Raw genomic sequence first — 27,051 nt, 5'->3', positions numbered from 1 at the left:
CCCGCTCGCTCGCTGTCCAAGCCTGTCCCAGTTGCAGGACCCTGGGGGGGGGTGGAAGGGGGGGCAGCGAATCAGGCCCACCCACCGTCACAGGGGCAGATTCTTCAAGCCGTTCACACCTGCTTCCACCGGCCCCACAGTTTGAGAGCATCAGCCTTACGGCAAGAGACAGATTACTTCCTCTCTGACCCTCCCTGGCACCTCTTCAGCCGGGCCTGTGTCGGAACCGCCGGAAAACACGGAGACCCGTGCTGTGCACGACAGCCCTTTCTTCTGCCCCGGGCTGCGTAGGCACTTGGCAATCTGGGGGAAGGAGGTGGCTCAGAAAGTGGGTGGAAATGGGAAGAATGAGAAAGCTTCGTCTGCTAGAGTAATTAGAGATCTGAAGTGATTCCACTTTATTTCCTTCACTTTAAGCCAATCATGAAATTTCACAGTGATTTCTGGGGCAGGGGCAGAAGGACGGCGGTGTTGAGAATCCTCGGGGCTGTGGCCCAGGCGGCCCGAGGAGGCGCGGGCCGGGCAGGCCTCACTGGGGCAGCTGCAGGAGCACGGACTGCCCGGCCGGCAGGTAGGTGATGTTCCGGGAGCGCGAGAGCTGGTAGGCGATGTCCTCCGCGGCCTCCAGCTTGCGCAGCTCGATGAGGCCGTCGCCCGCGGTGGCGAGCGAGTTGGCGATCAGCTCGGCTGCCTTGGAGTCGCCCTCGGCAGAGATGATGGCCGCCTTCTTCTGCTGCTCAGCCTAAGAGAGTGGGGGGGTGGGGGGGAACCAGGATCACACTTGAGGGTGCTGAACGGCGGGCAGCAGCCTCAGAAGGACTCGGCGAGGCACCCTCACCGGCTCCTGAAGGAACTCTGGGAATCTCCCTCCTCCTCCTCCTCCTCCTCCTCCCCCTCCAGGTGGGGTCAACAGGCACGTGCACCCAGTCCTCCGCTTTCCTGCAATGCAGCGCCACCTCTCATGGTCGCAGGGCTTTCTGTTGGCTGCGCAAGTATCTGTCTTATTTCAAAATTCTCGTTAACGTCAACGGCAATCCAGTCCGGCCACCTTACTCTGAGCCAGGAGGATCCAAGCCGCGGAAGACGGGAGGGAGAAAAAAAAGGCAGAACCCACCCTCAGGCTCACCTTTCCCTCCAGCCCCAAGTCGAAGGGACTTTCATCAAACAAACGAGATCTGTTTGATGAAAACAGGGCAGCTGGGGAGGAGCAGCATGTATGCGTGACGGGCCCTAGAGTCGCCCCTGAGCTAAGCTGGATCCTGACCGGAAGCCCAGGCAACAACCAACTGAATGCGATCTCCGAGGCTCTCCCCACCCGTTATTAGCAGGGTGACACTGATCAGCGGGGCACAACCTGTCCGAGGTCACGGGAGGCGGGTACCGTGTCAGCAAATGTTAAATGAGCACCTAATATTTCCAGGCATGGTCTTAGGCGTGTTCTAGGCTCTGGAGATTAGTGGGTGGGGGGCGGGCAACAAAGTTCCCGTCCACGTGGAGTTTACACTCTCTAAATAAACGCTGGCCACCAATACATCTCTCTACCTTGATTCAAAGGACGAAGGGTTCTTGGATTAGGACTAACCCGAGAAAAACCAGCAGCGGCGGGGGGGGAAGCAACAGCAAGAAATAAATACACGTCTGCAAAGACCAGAAGACCAGGCTGCTAGGCAACTATCTCCTGTCCCACCATATTCTGCCACATCTGGATGGACTTAGGGCTGGAAAAAAACTTCAGTGACGATAGCACATCTGGCCCAACATTTGATCCTTTTCGCTGTCAGCTTTCACTTGTGTAACCACGGTTAAAAACGACTTCTCAGTGAAGCTGAAAATATTCCAGGAGAAAACATTTTTATTGGGAGGAGGAGTGTTTTTGATCTTAGGGGAAGTGGAAGAAAAATTACCCTTCGGTGACTTCGGAACCTAAGTTCACATATCCCTGACTAGCCCCCAAAGACTCTGGAACCAATCGTAGGAGTGCGGTTCCTTCAATCCCCTTCCGAGGATCCCGGAAAAAGAGATGACAGATGATGAGTTTCCAGGCCACCCAGCAAACGGGGAGGCTGAGCACAGGAGAAAGGGGAGAGAGGCCCCTGCCATCTGGTTGAACACTCACCTTCTCCACCACAAATCTGGCCCTCTCCGCTTCCTGCTGGGCCACCTGTTTGGCCTCTACTGCTTCTGTGAACTCCTTCCCGAAGGTCAGATGCGTCTAAGGGGACAGAGGGAGCGCGAGATGAGGCGGTGGGATTGTTCAGGCAGCGCTGCCGCGAGGCCCCCGTGGCCGCTGGAAGGAAGGGGCCAGGAATGGCTCTAGCAGCTGGAGGCCTCTGTGAGGCCAGAACGCCCTTCCACCTCCACATCCGGGTCCAAACCGAGGGCACACCCCAGAAGCCTCGGCTGCCTCGACGGCTCCCGCACGTCATTCTGTCACCCTCGGCGAGGAGATCTGAAGCAGACAACCACCCGTGGGCACCAGAAGGCACCTACTCAAGTGACCACCTCCCAAGGGGAGGAGGCTGCGGGTTCCAGGACCCCTGTCCTCCGACTAGGGCCCATCCTTTGATGGCCTGTTGGAAGCCCCCAGAGAGGCCAGATGGAAAACTGAGCCCCTGAGAGTGAAGGAGGCAGCCGGTTCTCAGGGATTCAAGGGCGTGATGCTCTCCGCTTATGGATTAACCATCCCCATCTTTCGCACGGAAGCCCCACCACCAAACAGGAAGAGGGTGAAAAATGGTGGAACGCGAATCACTGTATTCCTCATGTGTGAGCGCTTCTGGTAAAGGGTTTAGGAGGGAAGGCAGGTAAAGCTATTGCTTAGGGTGAGGGCTTACAATGGACTACCCACAGACCTTCCCTAAGAACACGTACAACCGAGACTTGGCTGGGGCGACGGTCTGCAATGACGACAGAAGACAGTGGGAACAGAGCTCAACTCTTAATGCCGAGACTAGAGCGACTTACTTATTATTTAACCCACGTTTTATTAAAAAGGAAGAAATAAAGGGAAGAATGGCACTGGTTTTGCTGCCAAATTGTTTGCTTCATCCCCTCCCCCCACCCTCCCAACCTCTGCTTTTAAAAAAAGGAGGGGTGCCCGGGGGGCTCGGTCGGTTGAACGTCCGACTTCGGCTCCCGTCACAATCTCATGGTTTGTGAGTTCGAGCCCCGCATCGGGCTCTGTGGCGACGGCTCAGAGCCTGGAGCCTGCTTCGGAATCTGTGTCTCCTTCTCTCTCTGCCCCTCCCCTCCCCAACTTGTGCTCTGTCTCTCTCTGTCTCTCAAAAAATAAATGTAAAAAAAAAAAATTTTTTTTTTAATTTTTTTTTTCAACGTTTATTTATTTTTTTTGCGACAGAGAGAGACAGAGCATGAACGAGGGAGGGGCAGAGAGAGAGGGAGACACAGAATCGGAAACAGGCTCCAGGCTCTGAGCCATCAGTCCAAAGCCTGACGTGGGGCTCGAACTCCCGGACCACGAGATCGTGACCTGGCTGAAGTCGGACGCTTAACCGACTGCGCCACCCAGGCGCCCCCAAAAATTGTTTTTTAATTAAAAAAAAAAAAAAAAAAAAAGGAAAAGCAGGGGCGCCTGGGTGGCGCAGTCGGTTGAGTGTCCGACTTTGGCTCAGATCACGAACCTGCGGTTCGTGAGCTCGAGGCCCGCATCGGGCTCTGTGCTGGTGGCTCAGAGCCTGGAGCCTGCTTCGGATTCTGTGTCTCCCTCTCTCTCTGTTCCTCCCCGGCTCGCATTCTGTCTCTCTCTCTCTCAAAAATAAAGATAAAAAAAAAAATGAGAAAAAAGGGAGAAACATAAGCAGCTCAACACTTCTCCTCGAGAGTAAATCCTAGTCCCGCTGCCTTCCACAACTTGTAACGCTCCTCACTCTTCCAACTGCAGCTGTTCTACTCTGCCTGTTCCATTTCTGGACTCGTGTTCAAAGCCCGGGGAAGAAAACGCGGTCCTGAGAAATTTAAAATGAGATGTGTAACTAAGGAATAAAGTTCCTTTCTAAAGGGGCCAGGTGAGGGCAGCAAATCCCCCCCGAAATCTAATTTTCTCCTCACACCTCTTAGATATGGTTTCTTGTGGTCAGCCCGCATTTCCCCCGAATGGAGTATGTGGTTAAAAGTCTAGCAGAACGCCAAGCTTCTCCTTAGGTTTTGGCTTAGCACTGCCTCACAGGCGAGGCGTTTAGGTTAACAGTAGGTGGGAGCTGCTGGGGTTAGAGGGGAATGGCTGCAGCCTGGCATCCCGCCAGCAGAGGGAGCCCGCAACTGAAACAGGGGGGAGCGGGGCGCCCCGAGGTCAGTGCTGGGCGTCTGGAGAGCAGGACTGTTTAAACAGCTGCACAGACGCCGAGAGGGAAACGGTGCCTTTCCCTAGCGACGCGCAGGAGAACGAACAGGAAACCCTCTACCTCGCCACCCGAACAAATCACTCCCAGTGATTTTTCCCAGGGCATCTAGAAACACGACCCCTTCCCCATCACCCTCCTTGATCTGAAATGCTATCCTGCCAGTATTGCTTTCTGAGTCATGGCATTCGGTGTCATATAAATACACGCACTCTACGGTCCCGAGAGGATAACTTACACCTCAGAGATGTCCCCTGCGCCCCCTACCGGGCTTTGGGGAAGAGAACCATTCATTTACGCTCTATCCCCTTTCACCGGGGGTTCCCAGAGCCCACCTCACTGAGCTTCAGACCCTAAATGTGAGGACATCCCAAGGGGTCAGGCTGGGAGGTGTGCACTAGGGAGGAAAACTGTGAGCCTTCTCTAGTCTCGCTAGGCAGCTTCTTCCGGCATCCAAAAGGGTTAACAAGACACTACTTCTCACGGAGCTCTGGGGAACACTCACAGTTTGGAGGAGGTGAAAAATCTAGTGGTTAGGGACCCTACCATCAGGTAGGGCTAGAAGTCAAAAGAAAAACGGGGGGGGGGGGTGCCTGGGTGGCTGAGCCAGGTGAACGTCCCAACTTCGGCTAAGGTCATGATTTCATGGTTCGTGGGTTCAAGCCCCTCATCGGGCTCTGCGCTGATGGTGCGGAGTCCACTTGGGATTCTCTGTCTCCCTGTCTCTCTGTGCCTCCCCGGCATCATGCTCTCTCTCAAAAATAAGTAGGAAAAGGAAGAGAAAAAGGAAAAGGAAAAGGAAAAGGAGAAGGAAAGAAAGAAAAGGAAAGGAAAGGAAAGAAAAGGAAAAAAAGGAAGGAAAAGAAAAGAAAAGAAAAGAAAAGAAAAAAGAAAAGAAAAGAGAAAAGAAAAGAAAAGAAAAGGAAGAAAAAAAAGGAAAAGAAGTATGTGTGTGGCAGAGGGAAAGGAAAACAACTCTCATCTGAAAACAAACCCACGGAGACCGTCTCACAGTCGAGAAGTTTCCACGTTTTCAAGTCGCCTGTCTGGGCACGTGGAAGGCAGGACCTACTAGCGTCCACCCGGAAATGGGGCCAAGCACCTGAACAAGAACCGCAGCCCCTCCCTCGCGGGCTCCCCCCCCCAACAAGCATCTTACCAAGGACACGTCATCCAGGATGAGCCCAAAGGTTGCTGCTCGCTCTGTGAGGTCATCGCTCACCTGCCTGGAGACCAACTCTCTCTGGGTGATCAGTTCCCCGGCATCGAAGCGAGCCTGGTTCCAAGGGAGGGCGATGAGGAAGCAGAGAGGGCAGGAGGGAAAAGGATGAGCCACATCCCAAGCCTCCCGCCACCGCGCTCTTCCTGACACCTGTCTATCTCTGGGGGACCGCACTCTAGGCTGAGGCCCCGTCACTCACCACCACGGACTTGAGGATCTCCGTCGTGATGGACGGTAGCACCCGTTCATCGTAGTCCTCCCCGATGCTGGTGAAGATGCGGGGAAGCTGGCTGGCAACTGGCCGGAAAAGGATGCGCAGGGTGATGTTGACATTCTGTAAATCTTAGGGTAGGGGACAAAGGCCGGAGTTAGCGATCCGAACCACTTCTATGTGACCCCTCCTACCCCAAGGGTGCCACAATTGCTGCGTCAAGTTGCCGATTTTAAGACCCTAGAGGGCAGGGGCCCCTACGCACAGCTTCCTGGTTAGCGAACCCAGCAGAGCCCCGGAGTCAGGAATTCTTAAAGGTTCCTGGGGGGGACAGCTTCTCAGTCTGTCCTGAATGAATGTCCTCCGATAAAAGCAATTCCGAGTACGTGCGTGACAGGTACCGCGGGACAGTGGAACAGTGCGTGTTTTAATGAAACAGGCCAATGCCAAGAGTTTTAGCGTGAAGCCTTTCCAAGGCCCCACTCAGGAGTCTGCCCTGGAGAGGTTCTCGTGGGCCCAGCGGAGACAGTCCACTCTGGCTGGACCGGCAGTCAGTCCGAAGGCCTGGGCTGCAGTCCCGTCCTGTTTACTAACTGTGTGACCTCAGCCTCAGCCAATCTCAGCTTATCTCCCGGTCTGTAAGAACGGGGGGTGATTTCATCTGCCTTCCAGGAACGCTAGGGGAAAGCGAAGGAGAAATTAGACAGGACAGCGCTGGGTCAAATGCGAACAGATGGAAGGGGTTATCGGACTCATCTGGAACATGCTTCTCGTGACCTGATCCAGGCGAAGGGGGGGGCGGGAAACAGGGGGCACAACATTAATTACAACGTCCCCTGACAGCTCAGGCCTGCCCGAGGCTAAAGCACGGTCAGCTTGCTTGCGGTCATCAATGACACGGACGCACGGGGAAGTTCTGACCCAGCCACCCAGGGAAGCGGGAGATGCACACACTCCTGATTTCTGGAAGTTCCTACCAACAGTTCTGAAGACGTCCTTACAACGCGTCCTTACAAACAGGTGCCGCACAACAGCGAGCGCAATCCCGAAGAGGTGGGAAGTTGAGAGCTACGCTTTTAAGTTAAAATTTTGTGTTTCTCGATTAACCCCACCCTTTGATCTCCCTTTTGTAGGACTCGAGCCAGACCCCGTAGCCACGAGCTACAGGCCAGGTTGCGAAATGCCAAACTGACCTGTCCCCTCCTCTGCCCGACACAGGTCTCTCGCTAAAGTCCCAGCTCAAGCTAAGGTCCTCCCGGGAGCCTGCGCAGCCACCTGTGGGGGCGAGCTGTTTTCTTCTCCGCTCGCCTCCACCCCACGCCCTTGCCTGCAGGGCAAGCCACGCTTACCGTAACTGTCTGTCCACGCGTCTACGTCCCTAGCGACACTGAGCTCCCCAGGGGCCCCCGCTTTAGTCACCTCTGAAATCTCCGAACCACCCCCACCCTGCGACCCAGCCTGACACCTGGCACGGTCACCGTAAGCACACATCGGCCAGGGAATGGCACCCGAGGCCTCGAGTGTTCCCCAGATAATAAACCCAGCAGCCACACGACCCTCACCTTTCGCCGTGCAGAAAGATCCCTGCTATTCTGTTTACTGCCTGGGCACCCCTGTGGGTGAGGGCAATTCGTTTGGGGCTCGCTGGGAACCCAGCGGCATGCCAGACACAGGAGACCGCCCTCAGGGACCCGGCCCCAGCCCGTGGGAGGCCAGCACTGCTGGAGACAGAGGCCCTGAAGAACAAGGCCAAGGGGAAGCCGGCTGTGAAGGCACAGGGGATGGCTGGAGACTGGCTGACATCGTCACCCTGGGGAACGAGAACTGACCGGAAGGGGTGACTGACGGAGCAGAGGCACATCCGGCATATTCTTTAAGACCGGAGCACTCCGTGACTCTCGAAGTCTATCTCTGTGGATCTCCCTAAATTTGTACAGCTGTCTGTGCGCTGTACATATTTCTCTGAATCCGTGTTAAAATCTCTCCGGGAGGAATTTACAAGGGAGTTCTCCGGGGAGGTCCGGCCTCTTCTGGATCCTACGGTAACCCTTCCACACGCTACCTCGCGGGACCCACGGGCAAGACTCACCTTTTTTTTTTTTTTAATAAATACTCTGCTTAGCATTCTTTTTTTTTTTTTTTAATTTCTTCTTTTAACGTTTTATTTATTTTTGAGAAAGGGAGAGACAGAGCATGAACAGGGGGAGGGTCAGAGAGAGAGGGAGACACAGAATCTGAAACAGGCTCCAGGCTCTGAGCGGTCAGCCCAGAGCCCAACGCGGGGCTCGAACTCACGGACCGCGAGATCGTGACCTGAGCCGAGGTCGGCCGCGTAACCGACTGAGCCACGCAGGCGCCCCCGAGACTCACCTTTGCTACCAGTGATAACTGGTACATTACGCGGTCGAGAGCGGCAATCAAAGATGATAGGTTTCTGTACCCAAGGGATGAGGAAGTGAGTCCCTTCTCCCACCACAATGTCCTGCACTCCACGGAACCGGTCAAAGATGACAGCTCTGTGCCCAGCGTCCACTAGGAGTGAAGGAGAACAAGACAAAAAAAAAATCCCTTCGCCTCTTAACCAAAAAGGCTACCTCTGAAAGCTCCTTGGCGCTTTCTTGTTATTTTTTTTTTTTAAGTCTCCCCTCTCCCGGCTCCATCTTGCCACACTTCTGCCTCTAGAGGCTTCCACGCAGCTGCAGAACTCAGCCATCCCTTCCCACCCCACGGTCTTCCCAAGGACTCTGGTAACAGGATCGATTCCTCAGCATCCTTTCCCTGGAAACTGGCGGCCGCTGTTCCGATTAACCATCCCACCCGCCAACACGTTTCCAGGAAATCACCTCCCCAAACTTCGTTTCCAAACTCACCAAGGTCTTTACCGTCCCATCCTGGTTCCAATTTAAGCCAGTGCTCCCAGAAGCTGCACCCTAACCTAGCCACGGACCCCCTAACATTTGGAAGGTCTCACTCTTTCCAAGGGCACAGTTTCTCTCAGGCTTTAGGGATTTCTGGGTTCAGAGAGAAATCAGTGACGGTGATTACTCTCCAGTTGTGCTGCGGACATCAGAGCATAAAGCGGCGCCGTTTAAACCAAATTAAGCTTTTCGCATCGGCGGCTCTGTGTCTCTGCCTCAGGAGACTTCAGAGTTGCTCCAAAGATCTTCACTCTAGACTTATCCTCCTCTTGCTAGATAGTCACGTACGAGGGAGGTCCATCTATCGCCGCTTTCCAATCACGAAAGCTAGAGACTACCGGAGTTGGAGGGAGTCTCAGACATAAACCAGTTTCGTCCTATTGCTTGACCAATGAAGAAGCTGAAGCCTGGGGCGGGAGTTGGAGGGGGGGAGGGGATGGCTCGCCTAAGGTCGCACAGGAAAGCAGACAAAAAGCCAGCGGGAGCCCCTGTCGCGCTGTTAAAAGCTGGGCGATGCGCCTCAAAAGATATTTTGTCTGGAACGACCCAACTGCAGCAGAGCCAAAGATCCGGCTCCAGACAAGGTCACCGAAGGTCTAAAGCCCTCGCTGGGTTACTTCACACGCGGCCGAGGGATCCAATGAGCTCTCTCCACTGGGTCTCCCGTGAGACCCTGACACTCAGCCGCAGCGTCACTTCAAACCAACAAGAGTAGCTGGAAATGTCCGACCGGCACGTGGTCTGGGAGGCTCTTTGTGAACAAAGGCTCGCCAGAGGACCTGCGGCCACGAGGGCAGAGGATCTAGTGACAAGGCAACCGTATGGTGTGGGATGGCAGGTGAGCCCCCCTCGGTCTCACACACGCCGCCACCACAAGTGTGACACGGGCCACGCAGGCCAATGGAAATCCGGCAAAAGGCAGTGCCCCACCACCACCCCTCGGAGCCTCACCATTATACAAGGCAGAGTTCACCACTCCTCCTGCCACGGCTAAGGCCAGGCCGAACTTGCCGATGGACTCAAACACTTTGGCAGCCATGTCGCCTCCTGCTGGACCCCACTCACACCTACGGCGGGGGGCGGGGACAAAACAAAACAGCTTGATCCCGAAATCCGTAAGAGAAAGCCCTCTCTGAGGCACCACATTCACTTCCCAGGCAGGCTCACTATTTATTTCTCCACTCTTGAGAGCTCAAAATCACGCACTGAAGGCCACCTAATAAATAACTCTACAGCTTGGAGAAGTGTACTATCAATTCTTCTGCTTTAAATTTTTTTCCATCTCTGGGGCGCCTGGGTGGCTCAGGCAGTTAGGCGGCCGACTGTTCAGCTCGGGTCATGATCTCACAGTCCGTGAGTTCGAGCCCCGCGTCGGGCTCTGTGCTGACAGCTCAGAGCCCGGAGCCTGCTTCGGATTCTGTGTCTCCCTCTCTCTCTGCCCCTCCCCTGCTCATGCTCTGTCTCTCTCTGTCTCAGAAATAAAAACATTAAAAAAATTTTTTTAATTTTTTCCATTTCTTGGGAATGCAAGCTGGTGCAGCCACTGTGGAAAACAGTATGGAGGTTCCTCAATAAACTAAAAAATAGAACTACCCTACGACCCAGCAATAGCACTACTAGGTATTTATCCAAGGGATACAGGTGTGCTGTTTCGAAGGGGCACATGCACCCCCATGTTTATAGCAGCACTATCGACAATAGCCAAAGTATGGAAAGAACCCAAATGTCCATCGAGGGATGAATGGATAAAGAAGATGTGGTATATATACACACACAATGGAGTATTACTCGGCAATCAAAAAGAATGAAATCTTGCCATTTGCAACTACGTGGATGGAACTGGAGGGTATTATGCTAAGTGAAATTAGTCAGAGAAAGACAATTATCATATGACTTCACTCATATGAGGACTTTAAGAGACAAAACAGATGAACATAAGGGAAGGGAAGCAAAAATAATATAAAAACAGGGAGGGGGACAAAACAGAAGAGACTCAAAAATATGGAAAACAAACTGAGGGTGACGGGAGGGGGTGTGGGAGGCGGGATGTGCTAAATGGGTAAGGGGCACTAAGGGATCTACTCCTGAAATCATTGTTGCATTATATGCTAACTAATTTGGATGTAAATTTTAAAAAATTAAAAATAAAATTAAAAAAAAATTTTTTTTCCATTTGGGGACTGGGGCACTTGATTCAATAATGGGAATGAGACGTGGGCCTGACACCCACGGAGAACTCAGCACCACACTAAACCACCCTCCCATTTCCTGGGCAAGCAAGCCCCAAGACAAAGGCTTGCTTTGTGGTTGGTTCTGTGCAATTCTGGTTTGGAAAAGTAACTCCCAGAATGCGCTACATGGTGATTCCAACAGCAAAAGTAACAGTAACAGCTAGCTTTTATATCAGGAGGCAGTCTTCGAATGGCAATTATTTAATCCTCACACCGACCCCTATGAGGTAGGTTATTACAGATGAGGAAACTGAGGCACACAGCAAGGTTACAAGAGGAGACTAAGATCACACAGCTCTTTAGTGGTGGAACCAGGATTAGCACCAGGAGGTCTAATCCTGGCAGGCACAGCTTAACACCTCACTGTTAACATGGAAGCGGGAGGTGGGCGACATTCTGGGACCAAGATACCAGAAGAACCAAAGGAGCAAAAACGCTCTCCATAGCTGCATTGCAAGGGAGAACCCTGGAAGAAGTGGGAGGGCGGGGCTGAGGCGGGGTGGGCGGGGCTGAGGCGGGGTGGGCGGGAGCCCGACTGACCTAACTGGAATCTACTCCCGCACTTAATTTTTTTAATTTCTTTTTAATGTTTATTTATTTGAGGGGGAAGCAGAAAGAGAGGAAGGCACAGAATCAAGAGCAGGCTCCAGGCTCTGCGCTGATAGCACAGAGCCCATGTGAGGCTTGAACCCACGAACCCCGAGATCATGACCTGAGCTCAAGTCGGACAACCAACGGACTGAGCCACCCAGGCAGAGCCCTCCCCCACCCCACACTTAACTTTTTAATGCCCCGCCCCAGCGTCGTCGTCCACTTCAGATTCAAATCCTCCCTCCCTCCCGGCAAGACCTCAACTCCCGAATCTTCCTTGATCACTCCCCGCGCATTTCTGTTTTCCTTTCCCGAGGCCAAGACACCCAGTCCCGACCTTTCCATTTCTAATACAGCTTCTGGATTGTTCCTCACCCCGCCCCCATACACACCTTCCTCGCTCGACGCAACCCCCGCTGGTCCCGGGGTCACACCCTCTCCCCTCCAACACGAGGCGGACCCATGCACGCACCCCACCCGCCCAAATTGTGAACGAGAACGCAGCGGGGAGCTGCAGAGACGCCCGGATCGCGGCCGGAGCCGCTCCCTTCCATTCTCACCTGCTTCCACTCTGACCTCCACATGAATTCCCCAGCCACACGTACCACGCATGCGCTGCTCAGCTCTTTCTCTTCCCCGCCCCCCTTCCAAGATCCGGGCCTCCGATTGGTGGGGGGGGAGCGCTGTGCATTCTGGGAAGGGTGGCTTTCGGCCTGACCCCCGGTTTCCCGGCTCTTCCCAAATGAACTACGATTCCCAAAATGCCATTCGGTGTCTGGCCCGTGCTGAAAAGCCTTTCCTCTCTGGTGGTAAACACGGAGGGGTTGTCGCAAAGCCTTTTGGGGGCTGTAGTTTCTTGGGGTTACATGCACGTGCCTGTCTAGAACCGATGCTAGAACCTGCCAGGAGATGGGCCCTAGGGCCCCGGAAAGAGTGGCTGGGCGCGCGGCCGGTGGCAGGGATGGGCTGGGGCAAGTTTACAGCTCGTGAAGGAGGACGGGTGAGCACCTTGGAGAGAGTTGTGGTGAGAGAACTGGCGGGCTGAGGGACCTGGAGGGAAGCAAATGGGGCCATCTTTCCAAAGTCCTTCCAGGAAATGCCCTGAGTCGTGGGACGTCAATTGCCAGAACCAGAAAGAACCTTAGAACCATCTGGACTAGAAAACGTGGGCTAGAGACCGGAAGGGATACATTCAGGGTCATGCACTGATTTAGTCAAGGGGCCCGCTTTAGAGTCCGGGCCTCTTGGACACAATTAAACAAACTTATATGGAAAAGTTGCAAGAATAATACGGAGAACACATAAGTCCTTTATTCAAATTCATCTATTGCTAACATTTTGCTCCATTTGTTTTTATTTGTTCTCTCCCTCTCTCCTCCCGTCTTCTCTCTGTATTTTCTAAGAATAGGGGCCTCCTCTTACATGATTTAAGTAAGTTTATCCTCTGCGTTCCAATTTTATCCATTGACCCGATAATGAACTTTGTAGCAATCTCCACACACACCCACCCCCATACAGGATGCAGTCTAATATTAGGTACGGTATTTATTTCTCATGCCTCTCTCATCTCTTTTAATCTGAAAAGTGTCCTCAGCCTTCCTTGTATTTTATTAGGTTAAAACAAACAGAAAGCATATTTCTCATTTTGGGTTTGTCTGTTGTTTTTTTCATGATTAGACTCAGGTTTTGCTTTTTTTTTTTTAATTTTTTTTTTTTTAACGTTTATTTATTTTTGAGACAGAGAGAGACAGAGCATGAACGGGGGAGGGGCAGAGAGAGAGGGAGACACAGAATCGGAAGCAGGCTCCAGGCTCTGAGCCGTCAGCCCAGAGCCCGACGCGGGGCTCGAACTCACAGACCGCGAGATCGTGACCTGAGCCGAAGTCAGACACTTAACCGACTGAGCCACCCAGGCGCCCCCAGGTTTTGCATTTTTAACTAGGGTCCTACCTAAGTACTGTATGGACGCTTCACTTTAACAAAACTAGGCCTGTTTCTGGAGTTTGGTAGGATTGGGTTCTTTCAACTTCTTTTTCCTGCATTTCTCTCCTCTTCTCTGTCCCCACTTGGCACAATCGAATGACCAGAGATACCCTCAACAGCACTCTTCAGGTGGGTATGGGTTGGCCCTAACCAAGCACAGTTGTTTCCTCTGGCTGTCAGAATGTACGCTCTATGATAGCTGTCTTCATTGTTCTATTCCCAGAAGGTACAACAGTGCTCGCCACCTGGAGAGTCACTACCTTAGAGTGAAACCCGCCACTGAATGAGCCTTCATGCGCATGAAGCTTCTAACCAGCCCTTCAGTGCTTGAATTAGTTGGGATATTAGTTAGAGCAAAGTCTAAGTTACAGGACCAAAGAGATCCCCAAATACAGTGAGTGGGCTAAAGAAAATAGAAGTTAATTTCTTTTGCTCCGTGGGCCATTCACAGGCCTAGTTTCCTTTCATCTCATCGGTTGGCCATCCCTGAAAAGATTGTCTTTACCTAACCGTGGGCCATCTATGTTCCAGCTCGCAGGAAGGGAAAACAACAAAATTGCTAAGCAAACGGGTCAGAAGCAGCACATAAAAATTCCACTCTACTTTATTGATGAAAAATTGAGTACATGACCTCATCTAGTCACCAAAGAGGCTGGGAAATGTATTCTTTAGCTGGGCACCCAAGTACCCAGGAAGAAAAGTTTTGTGGGCTAACCAGCAGCCTGCAATATCTCGTTCTCAAATAGAACAGTCAGAAAAGTGATGTAAGTCCATTTGAGAAAAGCCATAACATGAAAGGGAAAATCAAAACAAAAACATCTAAGCAAAACAAAACAAAAACAAACAAAAGCAACACAAACAAAATACTTGGCCGAATCAGAGACACAGGGAGGATGGGAAATCTAAACGAACCATCCAACCCTAGAATTGCTGTCCCCAGATAAAGGGAAATGTCCTACTGTCCACAAAAGCAGAACAAGATGGCTGTTAGGAAAGACAGGTAGAGATGAAAGGATGAATGTTTTCCCCCAAAGTCGAGAATAAGGCAAAGATGCCCACTCTCATCACTTCTAATCAACACTAGGAGGTCTTAGCCTATAATAGGCAAGAAAAATAAATAGGGGCATTTCGACTGGGAAAGAAGTAAAACTGTCTTTATTTATTGTGTATGTAGAAAATCCTCAAACTGGTGCAGCCATTCCGGAGAACGGTATGGAGGTTCCTCAACAATTAAAAATAGAACTACCCCACGCCCCAGCAATTGCACTATTAGGTATTTACCCAAAGGATACAAAAATACAGATTCGAAGGGGCACATGCACCCCAATGTTTATAGCAGCATTATCAACAATAGGCAAACTATGGAGAGAGCCCAACTGTCCATTGACTGATGAATAGATAAAGACGATGTGGTATATATATTCAAGGGAATATTAGTCAGCCATCAAAAAGAACGAAATCTTACCATTTGCAACGGTGTGGATGGAATTAGAGTGTATTATGCTAAGTGAAACAAGTCAGAGAAAGACAAATACCATTTGATTTCACTCGTATGTGGAATTTAAGAAACAAAACATGAACATATGGGAAGGAGGGAGGCGAGAGGAGAGAGGAAAACAAACCACAAGAGACTCTTACCAATAGAGAACAAACAGGGTTGACAGAGGGAGGTGAGTGGGGGGTGGGCTAGACGGGGGATGGGCACTAAGGAGGGCACTTGTGATGAGCACTGGGTGTTGTATGTAAGTGATGAATCACTGACTTCTATTCCTGAAACCAATATTTCACTGTATGTTAACTAACTAGAATTTAAATTTTTAAAAAAAATTTTTTTAACGTTTATTTATTTTTGAGACAGAGAGAGACAGAGCATGAACGGGGGAGGGTCAGAGAAAGGGAGACACAGAATCTGAAACAGGCTCCAGGCTCTGAGCCATCAGCACAGAGCCCGACGCGGGGCTCGAACTCACGGACCGCGAGATCGTGACCTGAGCCGAAGTCGGCCGCTTAACCGACTGAGCCACCCAGGCGCCCCTAGAATTTAAATTTTTAAAAAGTCCTAAAAAAAATAACTATTAGAACCAATAAGTGAGCTTAGCAAGGATGTGAAACATAAAGTCAGTTTGCAAAATCAGCAATAAACATTTGGAAATTGAAGATTAAAAATGCTATTTACAATAGCATCAAAAATATGAAATACTTAGGGATAAATTTAAGAACATCTATACAGTAAAAACCACAAACATTGCTGAGAGAACTTAAAGAAGACCTAAATAAATGGAGAAATGTCCACCACATTCACGGAAAATTCAATATTGTTAAAATGTCAATTCTCTCCACATGGGTCTATAGATTCATAGCAATCTCAACCAAAATTCCAGCAAGTTTTTTTTTTGTGTGTGTGTGGTAGAAATTAACAAGCTAATTCTAAAATTTGTATGAAATTGCAGAGGACCTAGACTTGGCCAAGCAATTTTGAAAAAGAGAACAAAGTTGAAAGGTTTACTGCACTTGAAGCTGAGTGTCCATTTACCCATAAAACTACAAAATATGCGGTGTTGGCTCTCAACAGAACAGAATAGAGAATCTAGAAATAAACCCACACATCTGTGTCCATTGATTTTTGACAAAGCTAACAGTGTTATTCAATGGAGATAGTCTTTTCAAAACCTGGCACCGGAGCAACTGAATACCTATATGGGGAAGCAAAAGTATCTGACCCTTGGGGCCCCCCGGGTGGCTCAGTCGGTTGAGCATCCAAGTCCGGCTCAGGTCATGATCTCACGGTCCGTGAGTTCGAGCCCCGCGTCAGGCTCTGTGCTGACAGCTCGGAGCCTGGAGCCTGCTTCAGATTCTGTGTCTCCCTCTCTCTCTCTGCCCCTCCCCTGCTCATGCTCTGTCTCTCTCTGTCTCAAAAATAAATAAAAACATTTAAAAAAAAAAAGTGTTTGACCCTTATCTTATGCAATACACAAACATTATCCTGAAAAAGATCATGGACCCAGATACAAAGGCTAAAACCATCAAACTGGGGCTCCTGGCTGGCTCAGTCTGTAGGGTGTGCAACTCTTGATCTAGGAGTTGTGAGCTCAAGCTCTACTACTACTGAAAAATAATCATAATAAAATAAAATAAAACCATTAAACTTCTAGAAGAAAAGCAAGAGAAAATCTTCATGACTATGTACAAATTTCTTATACAGAAAAACACAAGCCATAGACTAAAAAAATGTAATAAACTGAACTTCGTTAAAATGGAAACTTATGCTCTTTAAAACATATATATATATATATATGTATATATATATATACATATATATATATATTTAATGTTTTATTTAGTTTTGAGAGAGAGTACACAGCAGGGGAGGGGCAGAGAGAGGGTGGGACAGAGGATTCGAAGCAGGCTCCACGCTGACAGCAGTCAGCCGGGTGTGGGACTCAGACTCACAAACCGTGAGATCATGATCTGAACCAAAGGCTGACGCTCAACCAACTGAGCCATGCAGGCACCCCAAAACACACTGTTACGAAAAGAAGCTTTTATAAGGCCACAAACTGGGAGAAAATATCTCAAGGTATTTACGTGACAAAGTACTTGCAGATAGTACATATAAAGAACTCTTACAACTCAATAACGATGAAGCCCAATTAAAAAAAATTTTAATAGACAAAAGATTTGAACAAATACTTCATCACAGCTAACAAACACATGAGAACACGTTCAATATCGCTAGTCATCAAGGACACCTGGGTGGCGTGGTTAAGTGTCTGACTTTGGCTCAGGTCATGATCTCCCGTTTCGTGGGTTCAAGCCCCACATCGGGCTCTGTGCTGACAGCCCAGAGCCTGGAGCCTGCTTCAGATTCTGCGTCTCCCTGTTCTCTCTGTCCCTCCCCCACTTTGTGCTCTGTCTCTCTCTCTGTCTCTCTCTTTCAAAAATGAATAGGCATAATTTTTTTTTTTTAATATCACTAGTCATCAAGGAAATGTGGGTTAAAACCATAATGAGGGGAGCCTGGGTGGCTCATTTGGTTAAGCGACTGACCCTTGATTTTGACTCAGGTCATGGTCTCCCGGTTCATGGGATTGAGCCCCGTGTCAGGGAGCACGTGTGTGCACTCTCTCGCTCAAAATAAATAAATAATATTTTTTTTAAAAGCCATAATGAGATACCACTGTACATCCACCAAGATGATTAAAACTACACGATTCAGCAACTTTATTCCTAGATATCTTCCCAAGAGAAATAAAAACCTAGGTCCACCCAAAGACTTGTATACCTGTGTTCATATCTGCTTTCTTCCTAATAAACCCAAGTTGGTAGGAAGTCAAATGTCTGGCAAGAGGTGAATAGATAGAAGTGTGTGGTAGGCATTGGAATACTACTTAGAAATGAGAAGACATTACTCACACAAGCAACAGTATGAAGGAATCTCAAAACCCATCATTCTGAGTAAAAGAAGCCATGCGTAGGAGAGTGATAATGGAATCACTAAATGGTTCCACTCATACGAAACGTGGGGCTCAAACTCACGAACCGTGAGATCATAACCTGAGCCGAAATCAAGAGTTGGCTGCTTACCTGACTGAACCACCCAGGCGCCCCAATAAGGATTTTATTTTGTTAAAGGAAGTAGAATATAAGGTCTGGAGAGCAAAAGTTGTTTGTTTTTTTAAGGTTTATTTTTTTTTAATTTTTTTTTCAACGTTTATTTATTTTTTGGGACAGAGAGAGACAGAGCATGAACGGGGGAGGGGCAGAGAGAGAGGGAGACACAGAATCGGAAACAGGCACCAGGCTCCGAGCCATCAGACCAGAGCCTGACGCGGGGCTTGAACTCACGGACCGCAAGATCGTGACCTGGCTGAAGTCGGACGCTTAACCGACTGTGCCACCCAGGCGCCCCCTAAGGTTTATTTATTTTTGAGAGAGAAAGACAGCGAGAGAAACAGAGTGAAAGCAGGGGAGGGGCAGAGAGAGAGAGAGGGAGACACAGAATCCCAAGCAGGCTCCAGGCTCTGAGGTGTCAGCACAGAGTCCCATGTGGGGCTCGAACTCAGAACCGCGAGATCGATACCTGAGCTGAAGTTCGACTGAGCCACCCAGGTGCCCCGAGGGCAACAGTTTTTGTCTTTGTTCACGGCTATATCCCTATCACCTAGAATAGTGCCTGGCATATACCAGATTCTCCACAAGTATTAGTTGAAGGAATTATAGGAGACATACAAAAACTCTTGGAGATTAAAAAAAATTTTTTTGAGGTAAAAATAAAATAAAATAAAATAAAATAAAATAAAATAAAATAAAATAAAATAAATCAGTGGAGGGACTGGGAGACAAAACTGCTCCTGGAAAATAGAACAAAAAGGTAAAGAGATGTATAGTAAGAGAGGAAAGATTAGAGAATCAATTCAGGCCTGACATCCTACTAAATAAGAACGGAGAAAACAGGATGATGTAATCGAATAAATAATATCATGAACTTCAGGACATGAATTTCAGATTAAAAGATCCCTCCAGGGGGAGCCTGGGTGGCTCAGTTGGTTAAGCGGCCGACTTCGGCTCAGGCCATGATTTCACCGTCTGTGAGTTCGAGCCCCGCGTCGGGCTCTGTGCTGATGGCTCAGAGCCTGGAGCCTGTTTCAGATTCTGTGTCTCCCTCTCTCTCTGACCCTCCCCCGTTCATGCTCTGTCTCTCTCTGTCTCAAAAGTAAATAAACATTAAAAAAAATTAAAAAAAAAAAGATCCCTCCGGGTAGAGCACAATGAATGAAAAAGACTGACCCCAAACTCACCACCGTGAACACTCAGAACAAGGAAGACAAAAAGATTCTAGATGCTCACAGAGAACTAGAATCACATGGCATGGACATCTCACCAGCCCAGCTGGAACTTAGATACAAAGAAGCAATGCTTTCGAATTCTAAGGGAAACTGGTTTCCTACTTAGTATTCTGTACCCAACCAATTGATCAAGTGAGATGTTAAAATCAAGACATTTTCGGGATACAAGGTCCCTAAAACTTTACCTTTCATGCACTATTTTTCAGGAAGCTATGTAAGGATGGGTTGCAGGAGAAGAAAAAAAAAAAAGAGAGAGAGACAGAGAGAGAGAGAAAATTAAAGATGAGACATAGGATTCAGCAAGTGGAGATCAGGTAGGAGGCAAAAGGGGGCTTAGAGAGGACCCCAGAAGGCACCCAGACCAGATGGGAACAGAAGGAAACAGGGTTCCGAGAAGGATGTGGCAAAGAAAAAAAATTTCGTTTGAAACATACTGAAAGATGACTTTATTTACTGTCAGACAATGTAGGGATTAATTAGCAGTGAGTGCACAGAAAAGTAAGCATGTTAAAAAAGAGGCAAGTTTAATCCCAGAGGGAATGGAGCTAAGATAGGAAATAGTATCGTAGTATAGTACACGGCTCAGCTGTGAGTAACATTTTCATAGTCATAATAAGATAAGCCCTTAATGATCTCATAAAATACAAGGTGGCAGCTCTGGGAAGATGGGAGAAGGGAAAGATGATGTGTATGTGGGTGAGCTAAATCTCCCTCTTCCATACCAGGAAGACAACAAGTAATATTTACAGCTGAAAAAAAACGGCAGCAAGCAATTGTATACGCATGTGGACTTAGAAACAGAAAGGGAAACACCAAGAGAAATAGATCAAAGAATTGCAAGGGTTGGCCTCGGGGAAGCAGGAATCTGGGGGAAAGAGAAGGAATGGGGACTTCTGTTTGTCTTTTGCAGCCTTCTGGAACTCCTGAATTCTTCAGCTGTGTGCAAATGTATCTTTGATTCAAAAATACAATTTAAATAAAGAAGAACGATAATACAAAAGAGGAAGCATATACACAAGAACGTACAACATAAGTTAGCCCCCTGAACTGCTACAAATAACCACAGACGATGAAGGTCATGATAATTAGGCGGTATAAGGACATCTATTCTTGGGCAGAAACACAACCGACTTTCAGCTGGAGGGAGACTTCTCTTCTTTTGTATACTATTTAATTTTTGAATGAAAAAGAAAAAAACAACAACGGAATATGTGTTCACAGCAGAAAATAGAAGAGAAAAGCCTACAAAAGCAACTAGAAGTCGCCTCTAACGTCAACATTCACTGAATAGTCACTGTTAGATTTTTTTGGTCTTCCCTTCATTTTTAATGTATAAGTAGTTGGGGTCAGAGTAATTGGCACCATTGTGTCCTATCTTTTTTCATGTCGTATTCTCTTGTGCTCATGTTGTCATTAAGTCCTCCTTGTCAGCACGGAGGAAGAAAAATAGAACAGGAAGCGAGGAAGGGGAAACCGAGTGCGGCAACAAGGTTTTGGAAAGGGGAGAAGAGAAATTCTTTGGGGTAGGGGCTGGAGGACGAGGTGGGAGAATAGGGTCTTCCTACCCACGGGAGACCCTCCATCCTGTTTGCGGACCGACAGAAATGATCTGGTGGTGAGAATGAGGATTCGGAACGGGGTGGTTCACCGAGGGAGCAGAGTCTCTGGAAAGGTGAGGGGGGGTGGGGTGTAAGTGCAGGTGGCGCCATTGCAAGAGGAGAGGGAGAGGAAGGGACAGCGCACATGCATGAGGGTTAGGGTTTGCTGGCGGGAAATGGCAGCGCCGGGTCAGATGGCTTCTCAGTGAAGTATGTGGCAAGGTCATCAGTTGAGAGGAGGGCAGAGGAGGACGGGTGGGAGGCTGGAGGAGAGACGAGAGGGCATGGGATGTCCTGTGGAACAGACGCAGGACCACCAGAGAAACCGAGCAGGACTTCCAGGCAGAATCCAGCCCACGTGACGTTTGTGGACATTAAGTGCCAGCGACAGTGCTCAACCGGGTGGTTCTCTCCAGCAAGGGCCAGGCATGGAGAGTGTGCACGGCAGACTGCCTCCAGGGTGAGGGGGTTCCCAGGGGGGGGGGTTATGGCAACACCAGGAGGGGAAGGGGCGTGGCTAGAAGCATCTGGAACTTGAGAATGTAGGCTGGGCAAGAAGGGGGAAGTCGGGAAGAGCTGCTGGGTAGGGGGAAAGCGGTAACTGACCAGGAGTTCTCACGGAGCTTGCAGAAGCGTGGCTGCAGGGGGACCCGAGCGAGCCAGCTGGAAGGGCGGGAGGTGGTGGTTTGGGAAGTGGTTTTTGGAACTGGAGCTTTCCCGGGGGGGGTACTGTTTCTGGCGAGGACGGGGTTCAGGCAGGTAGGTCAAGGAACAGTTAGGGACAAGGTGGGAAGAAGGTAAATGGATCACAGAGGCTTGAAAGGATCTGGGATTTTTTTTTTTTTAAGTTTTTTTAATGTTTATTTCTGAGACAGAGAGAGACAGAGCATGAGCAGGGGAGGTGCTGAGAGATGGAGAGACACAGAATCTGAAGCAGGCTCCAGGCTCCGAGCTGTCAGCACAGAGCCCGACGCGGGGCTCGAACTCACAGACTGCGAGATCGTGACCTGAGCCGAAGTCGGACGCTCAACCGACTGAGCCACCCAGGCGCCCCGGATCTGGGATTTTTAAAGGAGGGAAGGAGGAGAAAGAAATGGGAATCAAGGAGGACTCTTCTTTTCCCTCCAAGCCCCATGGTATTCAGGTATGAGAGAAGACAAGGTTCCACTGAAGAGGCTGCCGGAGAGGCTGCCCGAGGGGTGGGGTGTTCTGGGCAGAGGTGGAGATAAGGGGGGGGGGTTGCTAGTCACAGTCCAGAGCGTAGCAGGCCCCGGAAGGGGGGAGGTTGGGAGGGCTGCAGGGGACGAGGGCTGGGGCTGGGGGGGAGGTAGGTGGCAATGGAGGTGTGCAGGGCAGGAGCGACAACAGTCAGAGTGACGTGGGGGGACTTCTGGTGGGATGGAGGCGAAGAGGGAAACGAGGCACCAGGAGACTGGCCCAGGGGCCTTTGGGACGGGCGGGGGCCCAATCTCTTCCTGTCCTGAGGCTTCCACCCTTCCATCCCGCGGTGGCTTGGCCTTCCTTGGCAACAGCACCCAGATCCCACTGGTGGGGGCGCCCAGACTCTGTCCCCTGCTCCTTCTCTCCCTTTCACCTGACCTCTTTGCTGCTGGTCCCCAAATCCTGGAGTCTAGGACCACATTGCTTTGAGTCCCCTGTGCTTAGCCCATGCTGTGCTCAAGGCAGGTGCTCTCCAGGCATACGCCTGACGGAACCGAATCCTTCAGGAGGGGAAAGGGGGAGGAAACACGTCGAATGAGTAGCTTCCGTGTGCAGGCATACGTTAGACCACGCTAGTCACGTCTGCGGTTTCCCTAGGGAAGCACTGGCACTCCGCGAATGTTAGGGGTTATTATTTCCTCCTCCTGACACCTCACTGGATAGGCCTTATTACCTATCCTCTTGTACGTATTCGTTTAACAAGGATGCTTATATGCCCGCTGTGTAGCCGATCTGTGTTAGACTCCGGGAATACCACGTGCATATGAGCGTTAGCACGCTCCAGCTTGGTTTAACCCCAAATCCCCAGACCCGTTCTCTGTCCCTCGCCCCGGAGGCGAGGAGGCCAGTCTTTTGGGCCTGCGTCAACCCAACCCGTTTGCCAGCTACTTCCGGGTGGATGAGGCCCCTGGGAGGCACTGGTGGAAGACGGGGAGAGAAATCGGAGTATTTCTTCATCGCTTCCTGCTTTGGACTGGGTTTCTGGCCGTGGCCCCACTGCAGCCGCTGGAGGTCCCTCCTGCTTGTGGTTCTAGCTCTCCAGGCACTTTGGCGACATTACTCCCCTGTCCCATCTCCCCGTGCCCCTGCCGCCCGACACACACAGAATGGGGGAGACACTGTCCTGAGCATCCCAGGACCTCAAACTTGTGCTTAAGTCCCCAGCGGCCTCCTTGGCAGTGGCCCAGGTAGAGCAGTCATCGTGTGTCGTCCCCACCCCCTTCCTTCGGCACAGCTACTGTCTGGGGGACGGCGGGGGCTCCATGCACAGCCTGATGCTGGCACAGTGCTCCGAGACAGTGACAGGTGTGTGTGGTTCTTGCCTTCCAGGCTTTCCTGGACCTCAGGGTCTAATGCCTGGCACATGGAGTGCAGAATATGTTGGCAGGAAGGGAGGGAGATTCTTGGGAATCAGAAGGCCCGGATTGGGTCCCCGCTCTGTCACTCTCGCCAGTGCTGTGACCTTGAGCAAGGCTTCTGCGGCAGGTTTCTCCTCTGCTAGATGGCGGCGGGAGGGCACGGCTCTCCTGGGGAAGGGGTGCGCGAGAGGACCTCCGTGCCTGTGCAGATGTTACCTGCCGTTATAACCTCATCCGACCCCCGTCCCCAGGCAGGACGCCCTCCTCAGATGGGCCCCCTTCTTGCTCCCTCGGAAATGCAGCCCCAGCTGGCAGCGATGAGAAGACTCCACCCTAACTGGATGCCACGCACAGCCAACCCTTCACATGAAAGAGCGAGGGAAAGGCATACAAGTGGCACCGGCTCCCCAGCCCCCGGACTGTGGAATAGGCAAAAATCTTCAGCTTCTAAAAGACCGTATGGAAAAAAGCGACAGATGGGCTCCCGGAAGTGCTGAGGAAGCCCTGGGTGGGGGGTGGGGGGGTGGGGGGGGGGCTCAGACTCACCTCCGCCCTCGCAGGTGGGGTGGAGAGCCGGGGAAGGAAGGAGAAGAGCCTGGAGGGATGGGGGCCAGGTAGAGACCCCAACAGAAAGCTGGAGGCAGTTCTAGAAGCGCTTTCCATCTCCACTGAAGCTTGGAGGGAGCTGGCACCAGCCAAGCTGGACCAGGGACCAGCTTCTTCAGAGGGAGAACTTGACGATGAACTGAAGCTGAGAGAGGTTCAGAGGTGTAGACAGCCCCATCCTGGGAATGTGTGGATGGGGGCAGGGGGTGTTAACGTCCCAGGACGGCTGCGTGGGCGGTGGGCTTTAGTTCCAGCTGAAGTTTGTTGAGCACCTGCTACACACGAGGCTCTGTGTCCGACCCTAAGGAGAAGTAAGGATAGTTCTCGCCCTCAAGGAGCTCTTCGTCTGGCGAAAAGCACTTGGATAGGACGGGGTGGGATGTGTATCCCGCGCCTCCTCATAAGCCGTGGAAACACATCTGTCACGGCCAAGGAATGTGGCCTGGAGAAGACAGTGTCTTGCTGGGGTCAGGCCTCAAGAATGAATGTCTCGTACAGGGGCAGGCAGGAGTATCTGGCGGGGACTGGTAACCGGTACTGGGCCCATTTTGGAGATTGGTCGGAAGGAATTGAGTCCCATGCTCTAGGGACTTGGACTCCAGGCTGACCTGGGACCAAGAACAGTGCTCCTTATGGCCGCTAGGAGGAGCCAGTGTCCTCAAGTGGACTGCAGGGTGGCGCTCTTCTAGGGATAGGGAAGGGAGGGCCTCAAAGGTCTGGGGGCCTCCCCCAAACACCTGTCCTTTGACCCTGGGCTACCTCCTTCTCTGTCACACATGCGGGTGTGCTGGGGGAATGAGCCTCCAGGCTCTACGGAAATCGGCAGATTGTGCATAAATCAAAACCAAGCGCCTACAATTTCCCAACCCAGAGCATGAAGCGACTTAGGGGGACGCAGTTTTAGCCAATGCGTTCTACTCATCTGGGCCTCAGTTTCCCCATCTGTGAGATGGTTTCTGAGGCCCCATACAAGGATTCCGTCAGCATGGGGGTCCTGCAGTTCGCAGGTTCCCAGGACTCCCCTTCCCCCTCTAGCCTTGCCCTTCCCTGACTTCTGCAGGTGCACACCAGCCCTTCCCCCTGCAGAGCTCCCTGCCTCCTTTCCCCCCTCTCTGCTCCAACTTAGAGACATTCCTTTGTGTGTGTGTGTGGGGGGGGAGGTAAGAGGCAGAATCTCCAGGAGACTGGTGACCTCTGTCAAGATAGATGCTCTTGGCATCACCTGGGCCCCTCAATCCACAGTTCGTCCCCAAGTACAGATTGGGTTTCCCTGCTCTTAAGCACACCTCTCAGGCACCTGCACACCTAACACACGCCCCGACTCCAGGCCGCTCTTCTGCTTGGACTGTGCGTGTCAGGAGGGGTCCCAGCCCCCTCCCAATCAGCCACGCCCGAGGTCTGGGTGTTCCCATCAATACCTGCCTTCTTGCCCTTCCCCCTTCCCTCCCACGTGACCAAAAGTCCAGCCACACGTACACGAGGAGCGTGCCCACTCCTCGCCCTCTTGCTGCTCCTGCCCTAGTTCGGGCCTGCATCATTTCTTTCCGGAACCAGTTGGTCTCTCTGACTCCAGTCTGTCCTCTCTCCAATCTATCACCCATCCGTGCTGCTGCCAGAGAGCTTTTTCTAAAACACAAATCTGATTATGCACATCTCTGCTTCAAAATCTTGGCTGTGGCCTTGTGGCCGAGAAGATAAATCCAAAGTCCTAATGAGGTTTCCACGTGCATTCATGGCCCGACCCTTGCTTCCCAGTCCAAGCGCATCTCCCAGCACGGTCCTCGATCCACCCATCCCACCCTTTTCCCCAATCCCCCACCACCACCCACCCCCCGCCCCCGATCAGTGTGTGTTGTTTCAGGGTTATTGCCTTTGCAGACATCGTCCCCTCAGCCAAGAATTCTGACCCCGGTGTTCGCTTGGTGAACTTAGACTCCTCCCTGAAGACACAGCTCAAGGCGGGGAAGCCTTTCCCAAGCACCCCAGGCGGGGCTCCTGTCACACTTCTCTGTATCCCTCTATGTCCCCCGCTGGACTCTAAGCCCCTGTGTAGCTCCCATCTCCACGTCTGATCGATGCTCGATGGGCGGTAGGATACAACGTATGAGTTTGAATGAGTGAATAAACACATGAATGGCCTGGGAAACTGCGCACTGGGTTGCAATCTGCCCTCTTCCTCGGCTGGAGCCCAGTGAGCAAGGGAAAGGCCAGAGTGGTAGGTGATGAGGTGGGGGAAGGGGGAGAAGCCGGGGAGGCCAGACCAGCCGGGGCCTTGTGGACCCAAATAAGGAGTTTGGATTTTTTTTTTTTTTTTCCTTTACTGGATCTCAGGTACCCAAAGTTCATCCATGGGCTCAGACTCCTCAGAGTGATGGAGTGTCATCCTTCTCATGGCCGTTGTTACCATCTGACCTTGTTCTGGGGCTCTCCCTTCGCACGGTGACAACCCCAAACGTTTATCTCGCGCGGTTCTTCCATTCTGCCTGCGTCAACTTACAGGAGCGCTTGAGTTGCAGTCTCGACGCAATGAGAAGTCTTGGGAGGCGCTCAAGCAAGGGCGTGACATAACACGATTTGCATTTTCTAAACGTCGCCGCTGTGTCTGCTTTGCGGAGAATGCATTGTAGGGGGCAAAAGTGGGGCGGGGAGGCCAGACAGAGGCTGCTGACGAGGCAAAAATGACCAGACGGGGTGAGCTGGAGGGGTGGCGGCGGAGAGAAGGAAAGGGGGTGATTTGGCATCCAGACCAGATTGGCTGGTGTATGAGATGTGAGAGGATCAAGAAAGGAAAAGACCTCCGTGGTGAAGATTCCAGAATTTCTAGATAGAAGGGCTTGGAAGTGGGGGGGAGCAGTCATTTTATCGGAAGTAGGGTCGGGGAACTTGTATAGAAGCTGTACCCAGAGCA

The 27,051-nt window shown here is 51.1% G+C and overlaps 1 protein-coding gene across 1 annotated transcript; it reads right to left on the bottom strand.

Moving 5' to 3' along the window:
• Positions 1–374: 374 nt before the first annotated feature.
• On the bottom strand, positions 375–9,767 carry PHB1 (prohibitin; the record flags this gene model as incomplete). Its single annotated transcript, NM_001110448.1, is given in 7 exon segments — positions 375–545; positions 548–742; positions 2,117–2,212; positions 5,518–5,634; positions 5,780–5,922; positions 8,162–8,323; positions 9,661–9,767. Coding segments are annotated over 6 exon segments (801 nt in total), but the record flags the coding sequence as incomplete, so codon positions are not given.
• Positions 9,768–27,051: the final 17,284 nt, after the last annotated feature.

The sequence above is a fragment of the Felis catus genome, chromosome E1, assembly GCF_018350175.1.
Source record: "Felis catus isolate Fca126 chromosome E1, F.catus_Fca126_mat1.0, whole genome shotgun sequence".
Taxonomy (NCBI): Eukaryota; Metazoa; Chordata; class Mammalia; order Carnivora; family Felidae; genus Felis; species Felis catus.
This window is presented reverse-complemented; position numbering and strand designations above follow the sequence as displayed.